General features: G+C 55.4%; 2 protein-coding genes across 7 annotated transcripts in view; one reads left to right on the top strand and one right to left on the bottom strand.

The window, feature by feature from the left end:
* Positions 1-14,499, top strand: part of MOV10 (Mov10 RISC complex RNA helicase) — a 22,973-nt gene extending 8,474 nt beyond the window's left edge. For 2 of the 5 annotated variants that reach the window (XM_029946301.1, XM_029946300.1), the window contains exons 3-21: positions 4,325-4,528; positions 4,792-5,027; positions 5,194-5,452; positions 7,068-7,202; positions 7,810-7,978; positions 8,633-8,787; positions 9,008-9,184; positions 9,288-9,435; positions 9,832-9,990; positions 10,228-10,331; positions 10,471-10,568; positions 10,676-10,892; positions 11,665-11,782; positions 11,986-12,177; positions 12,410-12,484; positions 13,385-13,510; positions 13,592-13,680; positions 13,952-14,073; positions 14,152-14,499. In XM_029946301.1, coding sequence (XP_029802161.1) covers positions 4,325-4,528; positions 4,792-5,027; positions 5,194-5,452; positions 7,068-7,202; positions 7,810-7,978; positions 8,633-8,787; positions 9,008-9,184; positions 9,288-9,435; positions 9,832-9,990; positions 10,228-10,331; positions 10,471-10,568; positions 10,676-10,892; positions 11,665-11,782; positions 11,986-12,177; positions 12,410-12,484; positions 13,385-13,510; positions 13,592-13,680; positions 13,952-14,073; positions 14,152-14,243 — 2,875 coding nt within the window. In that variant the 3' untranslated portion in view covers positions 14,244-14,499. Of the gene's footprint in view, positions 1-2,399; positions 2,541-3,719; positions 4,529-4,791; positions 5,028-5,193; positions 5,453-7,067; positions 7,203-7,809; positions 7,979-8,632; positions 8,788-9,007; positions 9,185-9,287; positions 9,436-9,831; positions 9,991-10,227; positions 10,332-10,470; positions 10,569-10,675; positions 10,893-11,664; positions 11,783-11,985; positions 12,178-12,409; positions 12,485-13,384; positions 13,511-13,591; positions 13,681-13,951; positions 14,074-14,151 lie in introns of all 5 variants that reach the window. The other 3 variants (XM_029946303.1, XM_029946302.1, XM_029946304.1) reach the window with 3 other exon arrangements.
* A 393-nt stretch (positions 14,500-14,892) lies between these two features.
* RHOC (ras homolog family member C) lies at positions 14,893-20,964 on the bottom strand. Of its 2 annotated transcripts, none has more exons than XM_029946306.1 (5): positions 20,858-20,964; positions 17,455-17,618; positions 16,800-16,920; positions 16,352-16,482; positions 14,893-15,565 (listed from the first exon to the last, which is right to left on the bottom strand). In XM_029946306.1, exons 2-5 carry the CDS (start codon positions 17,608-17,610, stop codon positions 15,392-15,394), a joined length of 582 nt encoding a protein of 193 aa, XP_029802166.1. In that variant the 5' UTR covers positions 17,611-17,618; positions 20,858-20,964; the 3' UTR covers positions 14,893-15,391. The 2 variants fall into 2 exon arrangements, with proteins under 2 accessions (XP_029802166.1, XP_029802167.1); XM_029946307.1 differs by lacking the exon at positions 20,858-20,964 and adding an exon at positions 18,824-18,920.
* Between the last annotated feature and the right edge of the window lie 1,571 nt (positions 20,965-22,535).

Raw genomic sequence — 22,535 nt, 5'->3', positions numbered from 1 at the left:
GTTTAAAATGTTACTTATTTTGAGAGAGCAAGCGTGCAGGTGGAGGGAGAGGCAGAGAAAGGAAAGAGAACCTGAAGCAAGCTTCCCACTGTCAGCACAGAGCCTGATGCGGGGTTCAAACTCACCAACCTTGATTGAGATCATGACCTGAGCCAAAATCAAGTCAGACGCTTAATCAGCTGAGCCACCCAGGTGCCCCTATAGTTGCTTTTAAAGTCCATTTTTATTGCACACATAATATTCTTTTTGTTCAAATAGGACACTGCAGCATATGTTTAGTTTTACACAAAAACAATCAGACCTTTTTCTGAAGTGATCGTACCAGTTTGGACTCCAGCTGACAATGCTGGAGTGTTGTGGTGTGTCCCTGCCCTTGGTAACATTTGGTGTTGTCAGCCTTTTAAATTGTAGCCATCTGGGTGGGTGTGGTGCGACCTTTCTCACTGCTGCCTAGTATTTCCCTGCTGAGGGCGTTTACAATGTTACAGTAACATCTCCCTGTTGATGGGCATGTTTTTGTTTCCAGCTCTCAGTGAGTAACTGCAGTAAGCATCCTTGCACGTGTCTTTAAACACAGGTACTTTCCCTTCCATGGGATACATTCCCAGGCCTGCAATTCCTCAGTTAAGGGAAACCCACGTTTCAGAGATGTTAGGAGTCTTCACCAGATTGTTTTCCAAACGGTTGTCCTGTCTCAGCTTTCCGGCAGCGGTGTGTGGGAGCCCCTTCTCCACATGCACACAGCAGCCATCCAGGTTATTATGACTATTTTCCACTTTTGTCAACCTCCTCGAAATAAAACGATACTTTGTTTTGCCTTTAATTTGCAATTTCTCTGCGATTGGAACCTCTTTTCCTCTGGTCATCTCGATGTCTCTGTAAGGTGAATATACAGTTTTTCTATTGAAGTGTTGATCTTTTTTTCCTAGAAATCTGGGTGACTAGATGTATAATATAAGAATGGGGGCTTTGTTCCAACAACTATGTACTAAGTTTCTGATTGGGGGAAAACATTGTTTTCGTTATGGCTGTCACCTTAGACCAGGGAGAGGTGAGTTTGGGTAGTGGCAATAGTCACGGGGCATAATTGAGAAAACACTTCGGTGGTAAAAACCGTGGTAGAAGGTGCAGACCTTGCAGAGTTGAGTTTCTCCTTCCAGTGTGCCCAGGCAGAGGTTTCCAAAAATAGACTTCACGTTAAAATTTTGATTTGGGCTCCTCTTAAAGGCCAAAAGCTCTGGCCATCTTGGGCCTCCGTCCCCTGCTGGCCACATCTGTCTGGAGCCGAACAGCAGTTACTCCTGGAGACAGGGCCTGCACTCTCGGGTTTGTGCCCCTCCCGGAGCCCTTTTCCTCCCCAGCACTGCACTGAGAGACAACTGCATTTCAAGGCATCTCCACTGTTGTCTTCTTTTCTTGTTTTTTTAATTTTTAAAAGAGAGAGACAGAGACAGAGAATGAGCCAGGGAGGGGCAGAGAGAGGGAAGGGACACAGAATCCAAATCAGGCTCCAGGTTCTGAGCTGTCAGCACAGAGCCCAATGAAGGGCTTGAACTCACAAACCATGAGATGGTGACCCCAGCCAGAGCTTGAACGACTGAGCCACCCAGGTGCCCCTCCGCTGTTGTCTTCTAAAGTGGCATTATGAGGGACGTGAGTCCTTACACTGATGGCTCAAAAATGATCCTGTACAGGTGCCCAGGTGTCGAAGATGCCTGGGCAGCCTGGCTTCTGTTGGCATTTGAGTCTGTGCTCCATCTGTGGAACTTACCAAGCAAGGGGCTCTGGTGGACGACAGTGACTCCTCCTGATTTCGGTCCCTTTATGTCTGGACCTCCCAGCAGTGTTGGAGCCTGATGCCTGGTTTTGAGATTTTTCTCCTGATTCTCCTCCTGATCTTGGGGCTTCCTTCTCTGTTTTCTCCTCCTCCCTGGGTTGGCCTGGTCTCAGCGCTTCTCAGACTACACACACTCCCTGGGGAGATCCCAGACACCTCCATGGTTGTAACCCCCACCCAGGGACTCCAGAAGATCAGGCTAGACTCAGGCTTGACTTTGGCCTGAGTTCAGTTTCCACCTCACAGAGCCAGCCGCCTCTGGACCACAGGAATCTCGCACTGAACATACCCCACCAACCTCCTCCTTCTCCTCCTGCCTTTACCTCCTGTCTCAGAAATGGTCCCGGAAGCCAAGCCATCAATCTGAGTTTTGTCCCAGACTCCTCCTTTTTCCCAGTTTTCATTCCCCCTCCTCTCCATCATCAGATTCTGCCACTTTTACATTCTATCACCAGATCTGGTCCCTCCCCCTTCTGTCCTTTCCACCACCTCATCCAGGCCCTTGTCATCTTTTAATTGGACTGTTACAATGGCCTTTTCTAACCCATGTCCCTGCCTACAGTCTTGCCTCCAGCAAATCCATCCTCCAATCCTGAAGCCAGAGTGATCTGAAATGCAAATATGATCTTGCCACTCCCCTGCTTAAAACCCACCGGCCTCGGGGCTTCTGTAACCACAGTGTAGCCTCTGCCGTGGGCTGAAAGTAAGTTGTTACTACTCCTACTACCACTGCAACTGTTAGTACTATTACTACTAATACGAATACTAATAATAGTCGGTGGCATTGACTGAGCATTTTCTATTATGTTCTCAAATGATTTATCTTTTTTAAACAAATCAGAGCTGATTCACAGTTTTCTGAGTAGTATCACTCATTTGCTTGGGGTGAGGAGGGAGAGGGGCAGAGTGACAGGCGGGGGGCACCAGGGAATTGTCCAGACCATAAATGATCCTGTTACACGCCAGGGGAGTGACCACGTGCGGGTCCACAGCCTTGATAGTTAAATAGGGATTACCATGGTTCTTAGGAACTAGGATTTGCTTTCATTCCTTACAGCACATTGAGGGAGGGTGGTCAGCTGTCCAGTGCTTGAATATGTCCCGTGGGGGGGAGTCCCCGGCTCCTGGGTGCCAGTAACAGAGGACTGCTAGCCTTCAGGGTCAAGTCTAGGCTTCCTGGCCTGGCATGCAACACCTCGTGACCTGGTGCCCGCCCACCTCTGCTGCCTCCCACCACCCCTGTCCCACACGTCACGGTAGCACAAGCAGACTGTATGTGATACTAATCATAGCACACCTTACTGAGATCAGCTTATGTGCCAAGCACTGGGCTAAGTGGACACTGCCGTGCCCGTCTCCGTGTAACCCTCATTAACCCTCCCCGAGGTAAGTTTTCGGTGTCCCCATTTTGTAGGGGAGGAGAGTGAGGCTGTGAGAAGTGGAGACCCAGCTAGTGGCCGAGTGGGAGGTTGCCCTGCTCCCCCAGCTCTTGTCCTCGCACACGCCTCCTCCACCTTGGCTCACACTTTGTGCTCCCTCTTGTGTCTAGTAGACACCCATTCATTCTCCAGGACTCCGTTCTGACTGCTGTCCTGGGGAAGCCTTCACGGACAGCCTGGCTCAGTGCCCCTCCTTGGCCTCGGGCTGCCCCGACGCCTCCTTTGCTGCGCCCCCTGCAGGACACTGGGAGGGGCGCGTTTGGTCTGTGCCGGGCTCTTCCCTCGTGGACCCCACTCCCCACACCCCCAACCCCCTCTTCTAGCGCAGTGCCTGGCACATAACAGGTCTCTGTAAGTGTTGAGTTGACTAAACTGAATTCCAGGCACTGAACTTCGGGGTTATTGACCTTCTGACCGGTTTTCCCTGTCTTCACCTTCTCTAGGCACAAAACCAAGCTATTTGATCTCTGGAGAAGGATCCTTTCCCTTCCTGCTTGGGTTCCATCCACCTGCACCCTTTGACTTCGGGTGGAAACTGCTGTCTGATCAGCCACCTTGCCCACACCCTGGACATCTGTGCCCTCTCTGAGCCCTCTCTCCTTCCTCACCGTCAGGCAGGACCCCAGATCCACCCCCTCTGGGTCAATTTATTCAGCTACCCTTTAGCCTTAGCTCTTTCCTAGGGGCCATTTGTATCTTTTTTTCTGTCCCATGTAATTCACCTCCCCCCCCCCCAATCTTCATTTCTTTCTCTCTCTTCCCTTAGTCCTCCAAATCACCAGCCCATGACTGGGCTTTTCTCCTCAGAAGTGCACAGTCCACGACTTGCTGTTTAAAACAATCATATATTGTCTTGGGAAGTCCTATTGAATTCCCTTAAAACATGAACACTTCCTACTACCTCCCAGCTTGAGTCTCTGTCCCTGGGTCCTGTCCTGCTGGGCAGCAGGGCTGCTGTGTCCCACAGAGAGCGGCCCGCAGACCCTGCCCTCCCACCTTCCCCTTGAGCTGCCCTGCCTCACGTCCCAGTCTCCTCTGCTTCCGGCAGCTTTGGGGCCCCTGCCCCCGGCTTCTCCTCCATGCTGTATGGAATGAAGATTGCAAATCTGGCCTACGTCACCAAGACTCGGGTCAGGTTCTTCAGACTTGACCGCTGGGCCGACGTGTGGTTCCCAGAAAAAAGGAGAGTGAAGCTGGGGTCAGACATCAGCAAACACCACAAGTCACTGCTAGCCAAGATCTTTTACGACAGGTGTGTGTCCGTGTGTGAGCATGCAAAAGCGGATGCAAGGGCGGGTCAGGGTGTTGGGGAAGCCATCTGGCTGAGGGAAGAGGGGGTTGTCTCAGGTTGGGGTAAGGCCCCCTCCTTCAAGGAGTCGGGGGAAGGGAAGGGAAGGAGCTAGTTGGTCTGGGATGAGGTGGTGGGGTTCCTGACCTCAGCGGGCATGTTGCCAGCCTCCCCTGTCTAGGCCCCTCTCATCCCAGCTCCCCCACCTTGACTCCCATTCTCCCCAGGGCTGAGTATCTTCATGGGAAACATGGGGTGGACGTGGAAGTCCAGGGGCCCCATGAAGCCCGAGATGGGCAGCTCCTTATCCGCCTGGATTTGAACCGCAAGGAGGTGCTGACCCTGAGGCTTCGGAATGGAGGAACCCAGCCTGTCACCCTCACTCATCTCTTCCCACTCTGCCGGACTCCCCAGTTTGCCTTCTACAATGGAGACCGGGAGCTGCCCTGCCCACTGGGCCCTGGTGAGCAGGTTTCCACGGGAAAGAGCCTTTAATGGACAGGGGCCTGCCCTGGTAAGGCTTGCTGTCTGGGGGCTCCTACCCCGGGGTGTGGCTGCGGGGGGTGCAGGCAGGGTGCTGGTGGGACGGTCCCTGCCCTGTCCTCTCTCACTCATCTGTCCAACTGCAGGCGAGTGCTACGAACTCCAGGTCCACTGCCAGACCAGCTTCGTGGGCTACTTCCCGGCCACAGTGCTCTGGGAGCTGCTGGGACCCGGGGAGCCGGGCTCGGAAGGAGCTGGCACTTTCTACATCGCCCGCTTCTTGGCCGCCGTTGCCCACAGTCCCCTGGCTGCACAGCTGAAGCCCACAACCCCGTTCAAGCGGACCCGGATCACTGGAAACCCTGTAGTGACCAGCCGGATTGAGGAAGGAGAGAGACCTGACCGGTAACTCCTTTCCTCTGCAACCCAGCCCAGGCCGGGGTGCCTGGTGCCACAGTGGGGGCCTCAGGGAGGAACCCAGAGCCACAGCCAGGGCCCCCTTTCCTAACTGAGTTCGTAATTCCTCTGGGCCTCAGAGATCTTTTCTGTTTAGGAAGAAAGTTGTAGGTGAGCCTGAAAAAAATGTTAAACATGTTTGATTGTATGATAGATTGTCAGGCAGCCTACGGTAGACCTCTCTCTCTCCCTCTCTTTCTTACAGCTTTGTTGAGATAATTCACATACCGTACAATTCAGGTTCTCAGTATATCCGCAGATATGTGCAGCCACCACAATCCAGTCAGAACACTTCATTATCCAGGCAGGAACCCCTACCCTTTAGCTGCTCTTTTGCTCTCCATTCTCTCCCAGGCTTTTTTTTTTTTTTTTTTTTTTTTTTAATTTTTGTTTAATGTTTATATTTGAGAGAGTGAAGGAATGAGTGGGGGAGGGGCAGAGAGACAGAGACAGAATCTGAAGCAGGCTGCAGGCTCTGAGCTGTCAGCAGGGAGCCGGACACAGAGCTCGAACTTGCAAGCAGTGAGTTCATGATCGAGCCGAAGTGGGATGCACCATTGACTGAGCCATCCAGGTGCCCCCCTGCTTTTTTTTTTTGAGAAGGAGAGTGTGTGTGAGCAGAGGGACAGAGAGAAAGGGAGAGAGCATTGAATCCCAAGCAGGCTCCATTGTCAGGACAGAGCCCAACGTAGGGCTTCATCTCCCATGCCATAAGATCATGACCTGAGCCGAAATCAAGTCAGACACTTAACCTGCTGAGCCACCTGGGCACCCCTCCCTCCCAGCCATATGCAACCATTCTGCTTTCTGTCTCTCTAGATTTCCCTATTTGGGTATTTCATACAAATAGAATCTTTTTTTTTTTAATGTTTATTTTTGAGAGAGAGGGCGCAGGCAGGGGAGCGGCAGAGGATCCGAAGCAGGCTCCGCACTGACAGCACAGAGCCTGATGTGGCGCTTGACCCCACAAACCATGAGGTCAGACCTGAGCCGAAGTCAGACACTTAACTGACTGAGTCACACAGGCGCCCCTCATATGAATAGAATCTTATAATCTGTGTAAACAACTGCTTCACATGGCTAGGTATTTACAAAATATTAAGCTTAAAAAGCAAACTATAGGCATTGTGCTCTTTTTGTTAAAACTATATGCCTATAATAGAAATTGACAAAAATCTGCAAGTTTACCTATCAAAAAGTTAACATTAGTTATCCCTGGGTGGGGAGACTGTTAAGTATTTACCCACTTATTACCTATTTTCTGATTTTTCTCTAATGAGCACATATTTTTTTTATTTCCATATTATTTACATATATGGGTGTCACATATGTGATTTTTGGAAGTTTCCAAGTATGGTGCTTTCCAAAACCGAGAATGGTCCAGCCTTGGGGTGAGCAGCCTCGTGGGGCAGTGAGTTCTGAGTCCTTGTACAAAAAATGCTGACCACCTTCAGCAATAGTTGGTGGAAGGGCTTCAAGCATCTTTCAGGGAGGAGCGTTCTCACCTCTCTGAAGGCGAGGGATCTCCGAGTTGGTGATCACTTTTCTCCCTCACCTCCTGCAGCGCTAAGGGCTATGACCTGGAGCTGAGCCTGGCACTGGGGACGTACTACCCACCCCCCCGCCTCCGGCAGCTGCTCCCCATCCTTCTTCAGGGGACAAGTATCTTCACTGCCCCGAAGGAGATTGCTGAGATCAAGTAAGAGCCACCCTTGTGCCGCCCCGTCGTGCTGCTGTGTCTCTTCCCCCCGCCCCTTACGTCTGTCCTCCGCCTCCCATGCCCCTTCCTTCATTCCCATTCAAGGTGAATCCTTCACGTGAGGGCCTCGCTCACCTCAGTGGGGGGAAATGAGCACTTATCTTGTAATTTCACGTAGCAACGAGTGCTAGGAAGAACTCCACCTTTCGGATAAGGGGATGGGGTGTGCTGTTTTGCAAGTTAGTGCTGGCCTCTTTGAGAAGGTGACATTTGAGTGGACAGTGATCTATGAATGAGATGAGGGTATAAGTCATAGGAGTTATCTTGCGGGGAGAATGTTCTAGGCCCTAGGATCCATGGAACAAATGCCACATTGGATCTGAGGTGGGGGCAGAGGAGGCATTGGAAGGAGGGAGCGCGAGCCGGGATTCCACTCTCTGAGGCCAGTGACCCCTACCTACTTCTCTGCCCTTAGGGTCCTTGCTGGTTCCAGGTGCTTTCATAGTCCTGGGGCCTCAGACAGGAGAGGGTGGTGGTCCTGGGCATGGGGGTTGCCTGACCTGTCCTGTTCTTGCCCCACCCCTGCCCGCCCGCCCCTCACTACCAGGGCCCAGCTGGAGACAGCCCTGCAGTGGAGGAATTACGAGGTGAAGCTCCGGCTGCTGCTACACTTGGAGGAGCTGCAGATGGAGCATGACATCCGGCACTATGACCTGGAGTCGGTGCCCATGACCTGGGACCCCGTGGACCAGAACCCCAGGCTGCTCACCCTGGAGGTCAGGGCTCGGATCTGGCATGGGGGGGTGGGCTCCAGTCGGCCAGCCCATAGTCTGTTCCTGTGCCCCAAACAGTTGTCAGAGCAGGGTGATGGGGAGGACCTGGGTTTTAGTCTAGACATTGCTACCACTGGCTGTGTGGCCTTGGGCAAATCCCTTGCCCTCTCTGGGCCTTTGCTGCCTTATCTGAAAAGCACCGAGCTGGGCTAGATCCCTTTCTGGAAGACAGATGCTGAGTGTTGTATGCCCAAGCCCCGAGTTCCTGCACACGGGTGCTGAGGAGGGCAGCTGGTGAGAGAGGTGGTGGGCGGGATGATCAGGGAACGATTCCTGCAGGAACTGAGTTTTGAACAAGGATTCAAGGGCAGAGCGGGAACTGAGCCGGCCAAGAGGGCACACAGATGGGCTGAGGATCATGCCCCAGAGGGTTTCCAGGATTGCTGGGCTCAGCATGTCCGTGCAGCGTGGCCAGACTGTCTCCTTGCTCATCCCCTCACTTCTACCCTGTCAGGTGGGAGAGGAAGGAAGCAAAGCTCCCTGGGTCTTGGGGTAGAAGCACAGCGCCTCAGTCCGTGTCCCTCAGAGGAGGGACACCCAGGGGTCCTCCAGTAGCCATCCCTGGGTTAGAAGCCTTCTTGTGTCCACAACCGATAGGTTCCCGGAGTGACTGAGAGCCGCCCCTCAGTGCTGCGGGGCGACCACCTGTTTGCTCTTCTGTCCTCTGAGACACATCAAGAAGACCCCGTCACCTACAAGGGCTTTGTACACAAGGTGGAATTGGACCGGGTCAAGCTGAGCTTTTCCATGAGGTGGGTGTTGGAAGAACCATGAGCTGCTAGAAGGGTCTATAGATGTTTCTGGGGCCAAAGGATCCGGTGTGTTTCTCCCTGAGATCAGGGGGACCCTGAGATGCCTCAGTAACTTCTGGAGGGATTGCATGGCTGTCTTGAAGAGAGGGAGCGAAGTCAGGGTAGATGCAGAGTCCTGGCCCTCTAACTGGAACTCTTCTCTCCTCCTCCCTTCCTAAAGCCTTCTGAGCCGCTTTGTGGACGGGCTGACCTTCAAGGTGAACTTCACCTTCAACCGCCAGCCTCTGCGGGTGCAACACCGTGCCCTGGAGCTGACAGGGCGCTGGCTGCTGTGGCCCATGCTCTTTCCTGTGGCCTCCCGTGGGGTCCCGCTGCTGCCCTCCGATGTGAAGCTCAAGTGAGCCTGGGAACCGGTGCACTTGGAGCGTGGGGCACGGAGGCTGGGGTCGGGGAAGCCTCCGAGACACAGGGCAACATCGCGTTTCTGGTCCCTCTGCCAGGCTGTACGACCGCAGTCTGGAGTCGAACCCTGAGCAGCTGCAGGCCATGAAGAACATCGTCATGGGCACCACCCGTCCAGCCCCCTACATTATCTTTGGGCCTCCAGGCACTGGCAAGACGGTCACCCTCGTGGAAGCCATTAAGCAGGTGGGGCCTGAGCGTAGACCTGGGGCCTGTGCTGAACTCCCTCCGGGAGCACCTGAAGCTCCGTGATGGCCCCTGGGCTGGCGTCAACGGTCTGTGTGGCATTTGAACATCATCATGCAGGGTGGGGTCCTATGTGACTCTTGGGAGCCGCCACCCACATTTTGGCCAGCATAGACTCTAAATGTTTACTATGCCTGGTTAACAGCAGTCAGGTGCTTCCTCGGACTAGCAGGGGGAGGGGGGGTGTCGAAACTCGCCTTTCGTGTCCCTGCTTCCCTCAGGTCCGGTAGACAAATGCCACCCTGTGCCAACCTGAGTCACAACCGAGTCTCTCCCCCGTCCCTCCCCCTGGAGCCAGAGAAGCTGCTCCCCACACTGTGCTTGTCCCCACCCCAGGTGGTGAAGCACCTGCCCAAAGCCCACATCCTGGCCTGCGCTCCGTCCAACTCAGGAGCGGACCTTCTCTGTCAGCGGCTCCGGGTCCACCTGCCCAGCTCCATCTACCGCCTCCTGGCCCCCAGCAGGGACATTCGCATGGTGCCGGAGGACATCAAGGTACCCCGAGAAGTGTGGAGGGACCAGAGAGGGCAGGTGCGGGGCCACTCCAGGCCAGGACACTAGACCTGGATTCTGATACTCACTGCGTGAGCATGGGTGGATCAGAACCCATTTGGCCGTCAGTTTCCCTGTGTGGGAAGTGAGAGAGGGAAAGAAAATCCCCTGGTGGCCCCAGAGCGAAGGCGAGGATGGGCAGAGGCAGCCGATTTCCTCCTTTCCCTTCACACCCCACAGCCCTGCTGTAACTGGGATGCAAAGAAGGGGGATTATGTATTTCCCGCCAAGAAGAAGCTGCAGGAATATCGTGTCTTAATCACCACCCTCATTACAGCCAGCAGGTGGGAAGCGTGTGTCTCTTAATCGTGTGTGTAAGTAAGGAGGTAGCCCCTTGGGAGATGGGCAAGGGGAGTGAGGGGCATTCCGGTGTGCTAGTCAGGTGCCCGGAAACGACTCCCCCCTTGGCCTGACCCCTCCCAGGTTGGTCTCTGCTCAGTTTCCCATCGATCACTTCACACACATCTTCATCGACGAGGCCGGCCACTCCATGGAGCCTGAGAGTCTGGTGGCCATAGCAGGTGAGGGGGTGAGGGCAGGCTGCGTACAAGCCCTCCCCCGCCCCCCCGCATGGGGGTTGGGGAGGTCCCACCACTCACCTCTCTCCCCACGGCACCCTGCCTCTCAGGGCTGATGGAAGTCAAGGAAACAGACAATCCAGGAGGGCAGCTGGTGCTGGCAGGAGACCCTAGGCAGCTGGGGCCTGTGCTGCGCTCCCCGCTGACCCAGAAGCATGGCCTAGGGTACTCCCTGCTCGAGCGGCTGCTGACCTACAACGCCCTGTACAAGAAGGGCTCCAGTGGCTATAACCCCCAGTTCATAACCAAGCTGCTGCGCAACTACAGGTACTCCCGCACCCCTACCTCGCCCTTCGGTCCGGTGGCTCAGAGGCTGTGTGTTCTGGAAGGTCGGTAATCTCCATTCCGGCCCTGTCGCTGCTGCCCATGGGCTCTGACTGTGCAGGTGGCATCACTCTAGAGCAGTTTTGCTTCTCTGTGTGTCGGGGGATTGTCCGTGGTCCCATTGACCACGTGGGACATGTCTGGTGTGGGTCCCAGAATGAAGGGTCCGGGCAGTCCAGGGAGCCATGAGAAAAATTGGGACGATGTAGTTTTTCATAAACCTAATGATCAAGTCAAATCAAAAAGTATACTTGCCTCACTTGATGAATTCATGTATCTAAAAGGCTTAGATGAATTCCTAAGTTTTTAGTAATTCCTTAGGTAAAGCCCACGGAGAGCTCAATCTATTGTGTTATTGTTTGTGTTTAGACTTAACACATCATCTCATCAGGTATAGATGGTGCTTGTTTTAGTACTGTCCTTCCTTGGTAAAATGGAAACCTGGGAACAGGTTCCCCATTTCTTATTTTTCTTTTTCCTTTTAAATCTGCCAGGCCTGCGGGCCAGATGCGCTCAGGAAGCACATGTGGTTCTGTGCACGTCTGGTGCGCTGAACAGTGCCTAGCGGCGCGCTGTAGATCAGTGAGCCCGCCGTTCACTGGGCAGGTGGCAAGAGGGTGTGTGGACCCAGAGCAGGTGAAGCGGGGGACCCCAAGGGCAGGGCAGAAGTAACCTGGCCCCTGGTCTTGCTCTTCCTTCTACCTCCTGCCCCCAGGTCTCACCCCACCATACTGGACATTCCCAACCGACTCTATTACGACGGGGAGCTGCAGGCCTGCGCTGACGTCGTGGACCGAGAGCGCTTCTGCCGCTGGGAGGGTCTGCCTCGACAGGTGAGGCTAAACCCGGCAGGGTCGGGCTGCCACCCCTGTACCCCAGCTGCCCTCCTACCGAAGGTGCAAGGTAGGAGGAGGCTCTGTGCGGAAGCCACAGGCTTTGTCACCGTGGCCTAGGATGCCATACTCCCTGGGTGGGGTTGGGGCAGGCGGGAGGGAAGGTAGGCCTGGCTGAAGGTTTCTCCTGACCCCGTATCCAGGGCTTCCCCATCATCTTTCACGGCGTAATGGGCAAGGACGAGCGTGAGGGTAACAGTCCATCATTCTTCAACCCTGAAGAGGCTGCCACAGTGACCTCCTACCTGAAGCTGCTTCTGGCCCCCTCCTCGAAGAAGGGCAAAGCCCGCCTGAGCCCCAGAAGCGTGGGCGTTATCTCTCCCTACCGGAAGCAGGTCAGGCCCTCAGTTCCCTTCGAAGGTGGGACCTCCCCCCCAGAAAGTATTCCCTTCATAGCCAGACCATTAAGTGCAGGTTCCAGGAGCTCAGGTCTCTGCTAGCCCCAGGATACGGGCTCAGAGGTCAGCTGTCCCTCCCTTCTGCCCCCCAGCTCCCTGGCCTCCTGCCTGGCCCCCTCTTGCACTGGGGGAATGGCATGAGAGACAGGCACCTGTGCCCATCTTCCAGGTGGAAAAAATCCGTTACTGCATCACCAAACTTGACAAGGAGCTCCGGGGACTGGATGACATCAAAGACCTGAAGGTGACCCCACTGTTTGACACTTGCTCCCTGTCTTCAGTGCTGCCCCCCACTTCCAGAGATCTCCTTGGGCACTCGTGTGCCACCCCATCCCCCCCAGTTACTGCCCCACCCTGCCTTCACTGCCCTCCGGAGACCCAGCAGGGCTCTCCCCAGACCTCACTCCTTCCTGCAGATCCTGGCTTGTCGGGCTGGGGCGGGACCAGGAAACACCACACCGGATTCTTGATGCCTGTCATCAGGCTGGTTGGAGGCCGGTGCCCTAAGGATAAAGTCCAAACTCCCTGCCTGACCTGTCATGTGATAGTGTCTCGGCTCACCATTCCCACCCTCTGAGTCAGTCAGTGCTTTGACTCAGGTGCTGGTTCTCCACACTGGCTGCAGATAAGAATCACCTGGAAAGCTTTTAGCACCACCGGTGCCCAGGGCCCCACCCAGCCAGTGAGCACAGCTATCTGGGGGCAGAGCCAGGCCATCGGTGTTTTTTATGGCTCCCCAGGTGATCTCATGTGCAGCCAGGGTTGAAAAACCACGCTCTAAGATTTAAAGGCTTCTCCCTTGGAAATTCCAATTTCGGAAGTCTGGGTTGTTAACAGGTATTTAGTGGACCGTCTTTAAGGAAGTTTGAGAACCACTGCTCTGGAGTTACCACGTCCTTGCAGCCGAGTTTTCTGTGCTTTGAACATTTTCTAGCCTGTACCCACTCATCTGGATCCACCCTTCAGGTTTCAGCTTCCCCGGGCGTCCTCCAGTTCTCTTTCCTGCCTGTCAGGACACTCACTCCCTCCACTGTGACAGATGCCTGGTGACCTCTCTGCACCATCTTGCAGCTCAAGGCAGGGCAGGTGTCTGCTTCCCCCTGACCCAGCACCACCACTACAGGCCCTGTCTCTCACCCTTTAGGTGGGCTCCGTGGAAGAGTTCCAAGGCCAAGAACGCAGCGTCATTCTTATCTCCACCGTGCGGAGCAGCCAGAGCTTTGTACAGCTGGATCTGGACTTTAACCTGGGTTTCCTTAAGAACCCCAAGGTCTGAGAACTGGTGGGTGGAAGGAATTCTTCCTTCTGTAAGGCCCTTTTCTCCTGTGACCCTGCCGCTCCTTCCTTCCAGAGGTTCAACGTGGCTGTGACCCGGGCCAAGGCTTTGCTCATCGTGGTGGGCAACCCGCTCCTCCTGGGCCATGACCCTGACTGGAAAGTGTGAGCATCCCCGCCCCATAATCCTTCTTGGTGGCCACAGCCCCCAGTCTGGGGCAGTTGTAGCTCTATTACGCACCTCCTTGTGGCTCTGTTAATTCACAGGTCTGTTCTTCCTCACAATTCCCCACTTAAGTTACCCACAGAGGATAAGCGAGCAACTCGCCCAAAGGTATAGGCCTACATGGTAGGACCAAGGCTTAGCCTCAGGCTTCTGCTGGCACACCACAGGCCTGTGCAGCTCAATGTGTGTGAATGTCTCTGTGCCCTACAGGTTCCTGGAGTTCTGTAAAGAAAACGGGGGATATACTGGGTGCCCCTTCCCTGCCAAACTGGATCTGCAGCAGGGACAGAACTTACTCCAAGGTCTGAGCAAGCTCAGGCCCTCTACCTCAGGTATGGCTGGGCCAGGCAGGGGACAGCGCTAGTGGACGAGGTAAGGAAGACAGGCTCACTCACCTCTTTTCTTTCTAGGGCCCCAAAGTCACGACTGCCTCCCCCAGGAACGGGAGGGAGAAGATGGCCTGTCCCTACAAGTGGAGCCAGAGTGGAGGAATGAGCTCTGAAGACACAGCAGACAGCCTTTGCACACCAGCCAAGCCTTAACCGCCCACCTGACCCTGAACCAGAACCCAGCTTGAACCGGAGCCCGCTGAGCTGCCCCTCCGAAAGACTGGAGGGCTGGGGGAGAGAGTTTACAACCCGAGCCATTCCACCCCCTCCCCTGCTGGGGAGAATGACACATTGAGCTGCTAACAATTGGGGGAAGGGAGAGGAAGAAAAACTGAAAAACAAAAAAACAAAATCTTCTTCTATGCAAAAGCCTCCTGGTCTCCTCAGCCTGGCCCCCTCTGGCCTTGCGGCCTTCCTGAGCTCTCCAAGTGACCCGAAGGGGAGGGTGGGTCCATCACACCCTACCCAGGGACATACTTCTCCCAGCCAAAGATGACCCCCCACCCAAGGGGAGGAAACCCAGTGGGAGGTGGCAAGGAAGCCACCCACAGGCTTCTAAGTTTAGCCCCTGCTCCAGACCACTCCCCTCACCCGCCTTCAAGGCCCAGAGCCAAGGCATGACCTCATCCTCTGCTCCAGGACTCCGCCCTGCCTGCCTGCGAGCCGGAATCCTGCCTTTGCAGACGGGGGCCCAGCCTGGCAAACAACTTGGGAGAAATGGGACTCTAGGCTCACCGCCAAGGCAGGGACCAGGAGAAGACAGGAAGCTGCCACATGCATGTCGGAGCCTGTGGCCTTTATTTGTGTCCCCCACCTAGTAGAGCCAGAGTCCAGGCCCCAGTCCAAAGCACAACTGCCAGGGGCCCGGGGCTCTGGGTTACACCCACCAAGTCCCCTACTCCAGACCCTCCTGTGAACCAGAAGTACATAAAGTGCTGGTGTATGATGATCTTCTGGGGAAGGCTGAAGGGGTCAGGAGCCCCGCCCCTGGACCAAGGCAGCAGGGGGGGGGGGACTCTGCTCTGGAAGGGCAGAGTTGCCCTAGGTTCTCAGAGCACTGTGAGGGAGGGTGGGCCCACCAAGACCACCTGGGGGGGGGCTGGGTGTGCTGGCAAAATTCAGAAATTCAGATGCAGTCCTGGGCTGGAGGGAATGGAAAAGGGAGCCTTCAGCAAGGAGCCCTAAGAGGAGGGGGACAGGGTGAGCAGCTTTCTGCAACCTTCTGAAGGGAGTGGGGGAGCAGGGGGGTACCTCGCTGGTCTCAGAGGATGGGACAGCCCCTCCGGCGCTTATTCTTTCTAACCTGGAGGCCAGCCCGAGTGGCCATCTCAAATACCTCCCTCACCCCCTCCTTGGTCTTGGCTGAGCACTCGAGGTAGCCAAAGGCGCTGATGCGGTTTGCCATGTCCCGGCCCTCCTCAGATCGCACGGGCTCCTGGGAAGACAAAAGGCCAGAGGTCAAAGGAAGCTGGTGGCTAAGTGTACCTGTCCCCACTTCAGCCAGGAGCATGGGGACTAGAACAAATAGATCTTCCAGCCCCAGCCACCTGGGGCAGTTTCTGGGCCAGGACCCAAGACTCTTACTGTTTACATCAAATGACTCCATCAGCCCTGTGTCCCATGGTACACTCCTCTCTTACCTGAGCATCTAGCAAGTGCCAAACCAACCTCCCGCCTCTTCCCACTTTTCCAGTACACGCTCTATGGCTGCCTAACACAGACGTGAAAGCATCTGTCCCCCAGTTTGAAACTTTGCCATAACTATCCTTGCAGGATAGTGTGTATTCATCCTGACAACTTGCTTTCATAAACTCTAGTCCTCTGGCTAGGTAGAGAGCCACCTACTAGGGAAGCCAGCTCCCTCACTCTGGGCCTTCCGGCCATGCGTACCTGCCCTCAACAGAGTCCACCCACACTCTAAGCGAAAGATCTATTATAAGAAACTGCCTCCGAGGACAGGGATGATAGTCTTAATAGCCCCAGCCACATCAGAATGGAAGCAAATAAATTAAAACGCCAGGCGACCCTGGACAAGTCACTTCACTCTCTGATGATTTCATCGGGTGTTGTAGTGGAGAGTAAGGGCCCTCTAGTTCTTCCTCACCAGGGAGTAGGAGGTGGACCTCACACCACCTCACAGGGAAGTCAGCTGGAGAGAAGACCCTGGAGAGGGTCTTCTTCCCAAGGAGGGGTGGGCTCGGGCCAGGCAGCCCCCACCCACCTGCTTCATCTTGGCCAGCTCTCTCCTGGTGTGCTCATCTTGCCTCAGGTCCTTCTTGTTCCCCACCAGGATGATGGGCACGTTGGGGCAGAAGTGCTTCACCTCCGGGGTCCACTTCTCAGGAATGTTTTCTGCACACACAGGTCCCAACAGGTATTGGTGCCTCCACTTAGGCTAGGAAGCTTGCTCCCCCACCCTACCCTAGGGTCCCCTTCTCCCCACAGCAGTGTTAGAGGCGCTTCGGCATGACAGCCCTTTTCCCAGCTCAGAGCCCCTCTGCCCCTCTGGAGGCCTCCCCAGGGCCAGAGCCACCACACTATGGGAGGCTGAACGGGCCCGCTCCCACACCCTCAGCCTCAGCAGGTGGTGTGAGGCGAGAGCTAACTCTGGTTAGTGGATTCCAAGGCATTCTCAGTGCCTTTCCACAGTGCCCTCACCCCCACCTCACCCAGGCTGTCGGGGCTGTCGATGGAGAAGCACATAAGGATGACATCAGTGTCCGGGTAGGAGAGAGGCCGCAGGCGATCGTAGTCCTCCTGCCCGGCTGTGTCCCACAGAGCCAGCTCCACCTGATGCATGAGGCCAGTGAGTGGCTGGCCTGAGGGTCCCCAGTGACACCCCTCCCCTGCCACCCCAAGGTCCTCTCCTGAAACCACAGGTCCCTTGGGTTCACCCAACATTTAGTGAGCACTTGCTATATGCTGGGGACAGTGCTACTCCCTGTCACACAATGTAAATAAGGGGAGTTCTTAGAAGTCCTGGGACATGGGTGCTTGATCTCTTTGTAGTTTATGAGCTCCGTTGTGAGCACCACTATTTGATTTAACCTTTGAAGGCCTTACCATTGTCCCCCTTATCTTGCAGTCAAAGGAGCTTGAGCTCAGAGGCAAAAGGCCTGGGCCCCGGTTACAGAGCCAGGGTGTAGAGAAGAAGGAGATGTATCTAGATTTCCTAAAACTACAGTTTCACTTCTAACTTGTACTGTCTCCAGCAGGGAGCATGGAACAGGGTCACAGGTGGTGAGAAAGGACACCCAAGGTCCAAAGTAAGGGGCGAGGTGCCCAGGGGGGAGACAAGAAAGGCTCCTGGTTCCCAGCCTTCACCTGCTTGCCGTCCACCTCTATGTCCGCGATGTAGTTCTCAAAGACAGTGGGGACGTAGACCTCTGGGAACTGGTCCTTGCTGAAGACGATCAGGAGGCAGGTCTTCCCACAGGCCCCATCCCCCACAATCACCAGCTTCTTTCTGATTGCAGCCATGGCTGGGGCTGGCAAGGAGGAGGCAGTGAGGATGTGGGGAAAAGCCAGTGTGCCCAAAACCACTTCTCTGGGCCCCCCAAAACCTCCTGGAAACCAAGGCTCCGAGCAAAGACAGGGAAGGGGGGATAGGTGCTTGCTCAGGCACGTGCTTGCCAAGAACCAATCGAACAGTCAACTGAGCTTGAAATTCCTAATCTGAGGGTCAGGGACAGGTGTCCCTAGATGGATTAGAACACAGAGGTGGGATGCAGAAGAACCACCCACCTGGGAGCCAGAAAACAGGAGTTCTGATCTAATCCACCAAAGGCAGGACCCTAGACACTGAAGAGGATTGGGGACACATCTGGAAGAGCCAGTTTTATCTGCTATATGTACCAGGGCTTCAAGTCAGACTTTGTTACCAAAATTCTGGTAATTATAAAGTTTCATCATCGCTAGGGTCCAATCAAGAACACATTGTCCCTCACTCTGGACACGGTATGCTTGCCCAGTCACAAATGAGGAGTCCCTCTTCAAGACCACAGGCTAGCAGAGCCAGCTAACCAGATAGCAGGAGGTAAGGGACACTATGCTGAGCACTTCCACAAAAATCTTCTCCCTCCGTCCCCAGAAGCCTGCAAGGTAGATGTTGCACTTTCCATTTTGCCAAACTAGGAAACTGAGGCTCGGTGAGGTTATAACATGTTCAGAGGTGGGGCAGGGATGGTACTCAGAGCAGAGCTGTGGGACTCTAGACTCTGCTAGAGCCTTTTCTACATATCACTCCAGAGATGGGGCAGAGAGCAGAGAAAGGGAGAGGCCAGCCGGCTTCCCCGGCCCACCCCATCCCAGTCCCCGAAGCCAGCCCCGAGTCACACAAAGAAGGCTCAGTCCCAGCAGTGCCCACAGCCCACATTCGGGCAGTCTGCCTCTCCCCCCCCCCCTTGGGCCTGGCAGCAACACTGGGTCACTCAGCCCCATACAGGGGACAATGACCACACTGTAGGGAGCCACACATCCACCACAGCGGAGTGACTGAGAATAATCCACTAGGGAATCACTTCCACCCGCCCCCTGGAACAGCCAGCCCCTTCCTCCCCTCTGTCCAGCTCACCCCAAGGCCCTGCCCACCCCTCCCTGTGACTCAGGGCAAGGAGTCAGCTTCCCGAGGTTTCCATACGGCCCCGGCCCTGAACACACATGAGCCAGCATCTGCACAGTTCATCACACCTACCCAGCCTCCCTGCCCCTGAGCTGAGCCTCACTTCTTCCCTCCCTGGGGAGGGGAGCTGACCTCCAGCCCGGCTGAGGTTCCCAGGCCTCCAGCCTGGGAGGAAGAGAGGGCGGGCTCTGAGAGCTGAGATGCAGTCGAGGCTGTTGGGAAGGGGGAGGGGGCTAGAGCCCGAGCTGGGAGGAGCTCCCCCCACAGAAGAAAAAAAAAAAAAAAAAAAAAGAGCTGAACAAGGACCAGTCCCAGCACCAATCAGGCAAGTAGTTAAGAGAGAAGGGGATGGATGGTAACCTGATCTCTGCCCCAAACCTGGCTTTTTCTAGCAGTCCCACATCCTGTCAAACTGGGCTGAACTCTTGTCCTCCCCACATTCCACCACCACCTCACAGCCCAGCCTTGGTCTGCCTTTTAGGACAGTGAATCCTCCAAGCCCAAAGCTAGTGCTCCTTCAACAGTGGGATCCTGGGTGGCCTCCCGCTCCTACACACACACACACACACACACACACACACACAAAACCGGGATGAGAGGAAGTGGATATGAGTCAGAGAGAATTTATAGGAGTTGAGAGGATACGGCCACACTCTTCCCACCACAGAAGGGGCACTCTCTCTCTCTCTGATACCCCAAGACAGGCCAAGAAGGCAGGCACCCTGCCAGCAGATCTCCTCCAAAAATGGAAAACACTTTCAAAAAGGGGGTTCCCCGGAAATTTGCCCAGGTGATCAACTCCCCCCACCCACTCCCACTAGTTCTGTTGGTCCAGCTGTGTGAAAAAAGCACAGGCTGGAGTAGCCCCGCCTGGGATGGGCAGTGTTGACAAAGGACAGTCACCACTGGGGTGAGTACCAGTTGTTTAGGTGTACCCGCCTGCAGCAGGACAGGTTGGATGGCACCCCATGGTGGGAGGCAGAGGCCAGAACGTGAGGTCAAGGGCATGCATTAAGTGCCCCGGAGCCCCTCATTTAATTAGAAGACCTTCCCTTCAGCTTCTCAGTGGGGCAAGAAGGGCAGCTGGCCTAGGCCAAGCCAGGACACTCGGCCCAAGGCCAACATGGCAAGGACAGCAGCTCCCTACTAGAGGCAGCCCCAGAACTGCCCCACTGACCCTAAGATGGGCAACCAAACACCACACAGAGGCTGGAATGGAGCCTGAAGCTCCAGGAGCCTTCCCTGAGACCAGACATCCAGCCCTCTCCTCAATCATTCCCAAGACTTCCAGATGACCCAGAGGTGGGCTGTGCCCAGCAGATCAGCCCTGAGGTCTAGGGAAGGAATCAGATACCACCTCAACTTTAAAACCAGAAGTAAGAACAGGACTCAGCGTTGGATCCTCCCAGCCCAAAGCCCCAGGATAACCCTTAACGAGGTTGGGGAGTGTAAGGGAGGGGTCTGGAAGGGAGAAGATTCTTACTTACACAAAAAGGTGCTGGATCCTTCCCAATCTCCCCTACCTCCCGCCCCAGGCCCACTCCAGGAACCTTCTGGGTAGGTGTCCAGACCTCTCCGAGCAGTGGCAGCCCCCACTGGTCACACCACGCCCCTATTCCCGCCATTCCACCGGCCCAGCCTGGGGGAATTCCCACCTCCACTCGGATATGCGCCAGGACCCACACCCCACCCCAGGTCTACATCGGGTCTCCCCGCTTGGGAGCTACAGCGTCTGGGCTTGGGCTCCCTCTCGGAGACCCAAGTTGCCTCCTGGCTTCTCGCCCGGCGGGGCAGGTTCCGGGAAGCCGGGAGGGGAAAGGCAGGGACCCAGGCTCGGACACAGGAGCCGAGAGGCCCAGCGGGGCAGTTCCCAGAGTACGGGGGTGGGGAGTGGCCCTCGCTGCAGCCCAGGGAGGGGCCGAGAAGGCCCGACCCCCGCACAGCCCAGACGCCGCGTCCCAGGGGAAGGAGGGCGGCCCCGCACTCTGGCCGAAGCCCCCACCTCGGCCGGCGCCCCGAGCTCCGGCCAAGAGGAGGGGAGCGAAAGTGCCCTCCCGGGAACTCGTTCCCGGGACGCCCCGCCACCCCAGCCCTCCGCCCGGGTACCTTCCGCTCCGCTGCCTCCAGCTGCGCTGCCAGAGCCGGAGGCTGAGACTGACCCGGGGGGCCCCCGCCCCGCCCTCCTTCAGCGCAGCGGCGGGGAGGGGCGGGCCCGGCTGGGGGAGGGACCGGCCGGGGGCGGCCCTTGGCTCCGCCCGCCCACCGCCAGTTTGGGGCCACTGCCGCTGGCCCCAGCCGCTGGCCGGGGGTCGGGGGTGCGATGCCGGGAGCGTTGGGGAGTGGGCGGGCCCCCTCGAGGACTCTGTCTCTGCGCCGCCTTCCCGCCCCCAGGGGTGGACCAGCGTCGGGAAAGTTGCGAGGCGCTCGGGGTGGGGTCGGGAAAGGGCCGCTGCTGCCCTCCGGTGGCCAAGCGGTCACCCGCGCCTGCAGCCCTCCACCCCAAGGACCTCGCGGGAGGGGGGCTGCGGAAGACGCCGGCCCTCCGCTCGTAAAATCCTGCGAAGTAAGTAAGTACCTCTCAACATCACGCCCCAACCTTGAGGACCTTTCATATCCTTTGAGACCCAGGCCGCCTTTCCACTTCACAACTCCTGTCCTTCCCGAAACCTGGAATTTCCGTGAATCAATTACTCCGTACCTCTCAAAGGGTGCTCCTGGAAACCTTTCCTGACCCCCAGCTGGGAAGTCAGCTTCCAGCCCCAATGCGTTATTTCAGTGCCGCTAGGGACACTTGGCCTGTCCCATATGTCGCTTTGGGTATTTACCTGCACCGAGTATCTATTTTTCTGTTGAGGTGGCTGAGAAGGTTGAAGTTGATGAGGAAGCCTACGAATATTTTATTAACTTGTGACGCTATAAACCCCTTCTAATACTCATCATGAATCTTTGGATTAAGTATACCCATCTCCTTTTGCCTGTTAAGAATAATGAGGCTCAGAGAAGTTAAGTGGCTTGCCCAAATTTTTGCTATTAGTATGTACGGAGAATTCAGACAGGCCTGCCTGGCTTCAGAGTTGGTGATCTGGCCAAGCTGTCCTTTATGCTCCTCCCCCACACCCACTCGCTCCCTCCCCACTGCCTAGCACACTGCCTGACACACAACAGGTTTTCAAGAAATAACCGCTGAATATTAATTCAGCAGTCAGTAGATTTTAAAGATCTGAAGTGCAGCCCACACATTTGATAAATGAGTAAACTGAGGTCCAGAGAAGTTTGGTCCCCAGACTTAACTGGCTCAGGACACGTGCTGCATGTGAATGGAGAGCTATGTGCTCAGTTCAGATTGATTTCTGTCTTCCCAGAACTTACAGTCCAAATTTGGAACAAACAATTTAAAGAGGGCAAGTAACTGAACCCTTATTTCATGCCCCTGGTTCTACATACATACCTGGACTACTCTGGCCCTTTAAAGCAATTCTAGGAGGTAGCGTGGCTATTTTCATTTTGCTGAGAAGCAAACTGAGGCTCAAAGAGGTAGCGGAGCTCAGGGTAGGTCTGGCCAAAGCAGGACTCTAGAGCCTCTGCCCTTAACTGCTACTCCATCCACTCCTTTATGTTTTTTACTTTTTAAATGTATGTATGTTCTATTGAAGCTTGAAAAGATGTGAGTTCTTTGTGTGCAATCTTTCATTTATGCATGTGAGAGGGTTTTCGTTTTTTTAATATTTTTACATTGTAGTACTTGTTTTGCTTGGTGGTGGTGTTTGCTTATTTAATACATTCT

This window comes from Suricata suricatta, chromosome 8 (genome assembly GCF_006229205.1).
Source record: "Suricata suricatta isolate VVHF042 chromosome 8, meerkat_22Aug2017_6uvM2_HiC, whole genome shotgun sequence".
In the NCBI taxonomy this organism is placed as follows: Eukaryota; Metazoa; Chordata; class Mammalia; order Carnivora; family Herpestidae; genus Suricata; species Suricata suricatta.
This window is presented reverse-complemented; position numbering and strand designations above follow the sequence as displayed.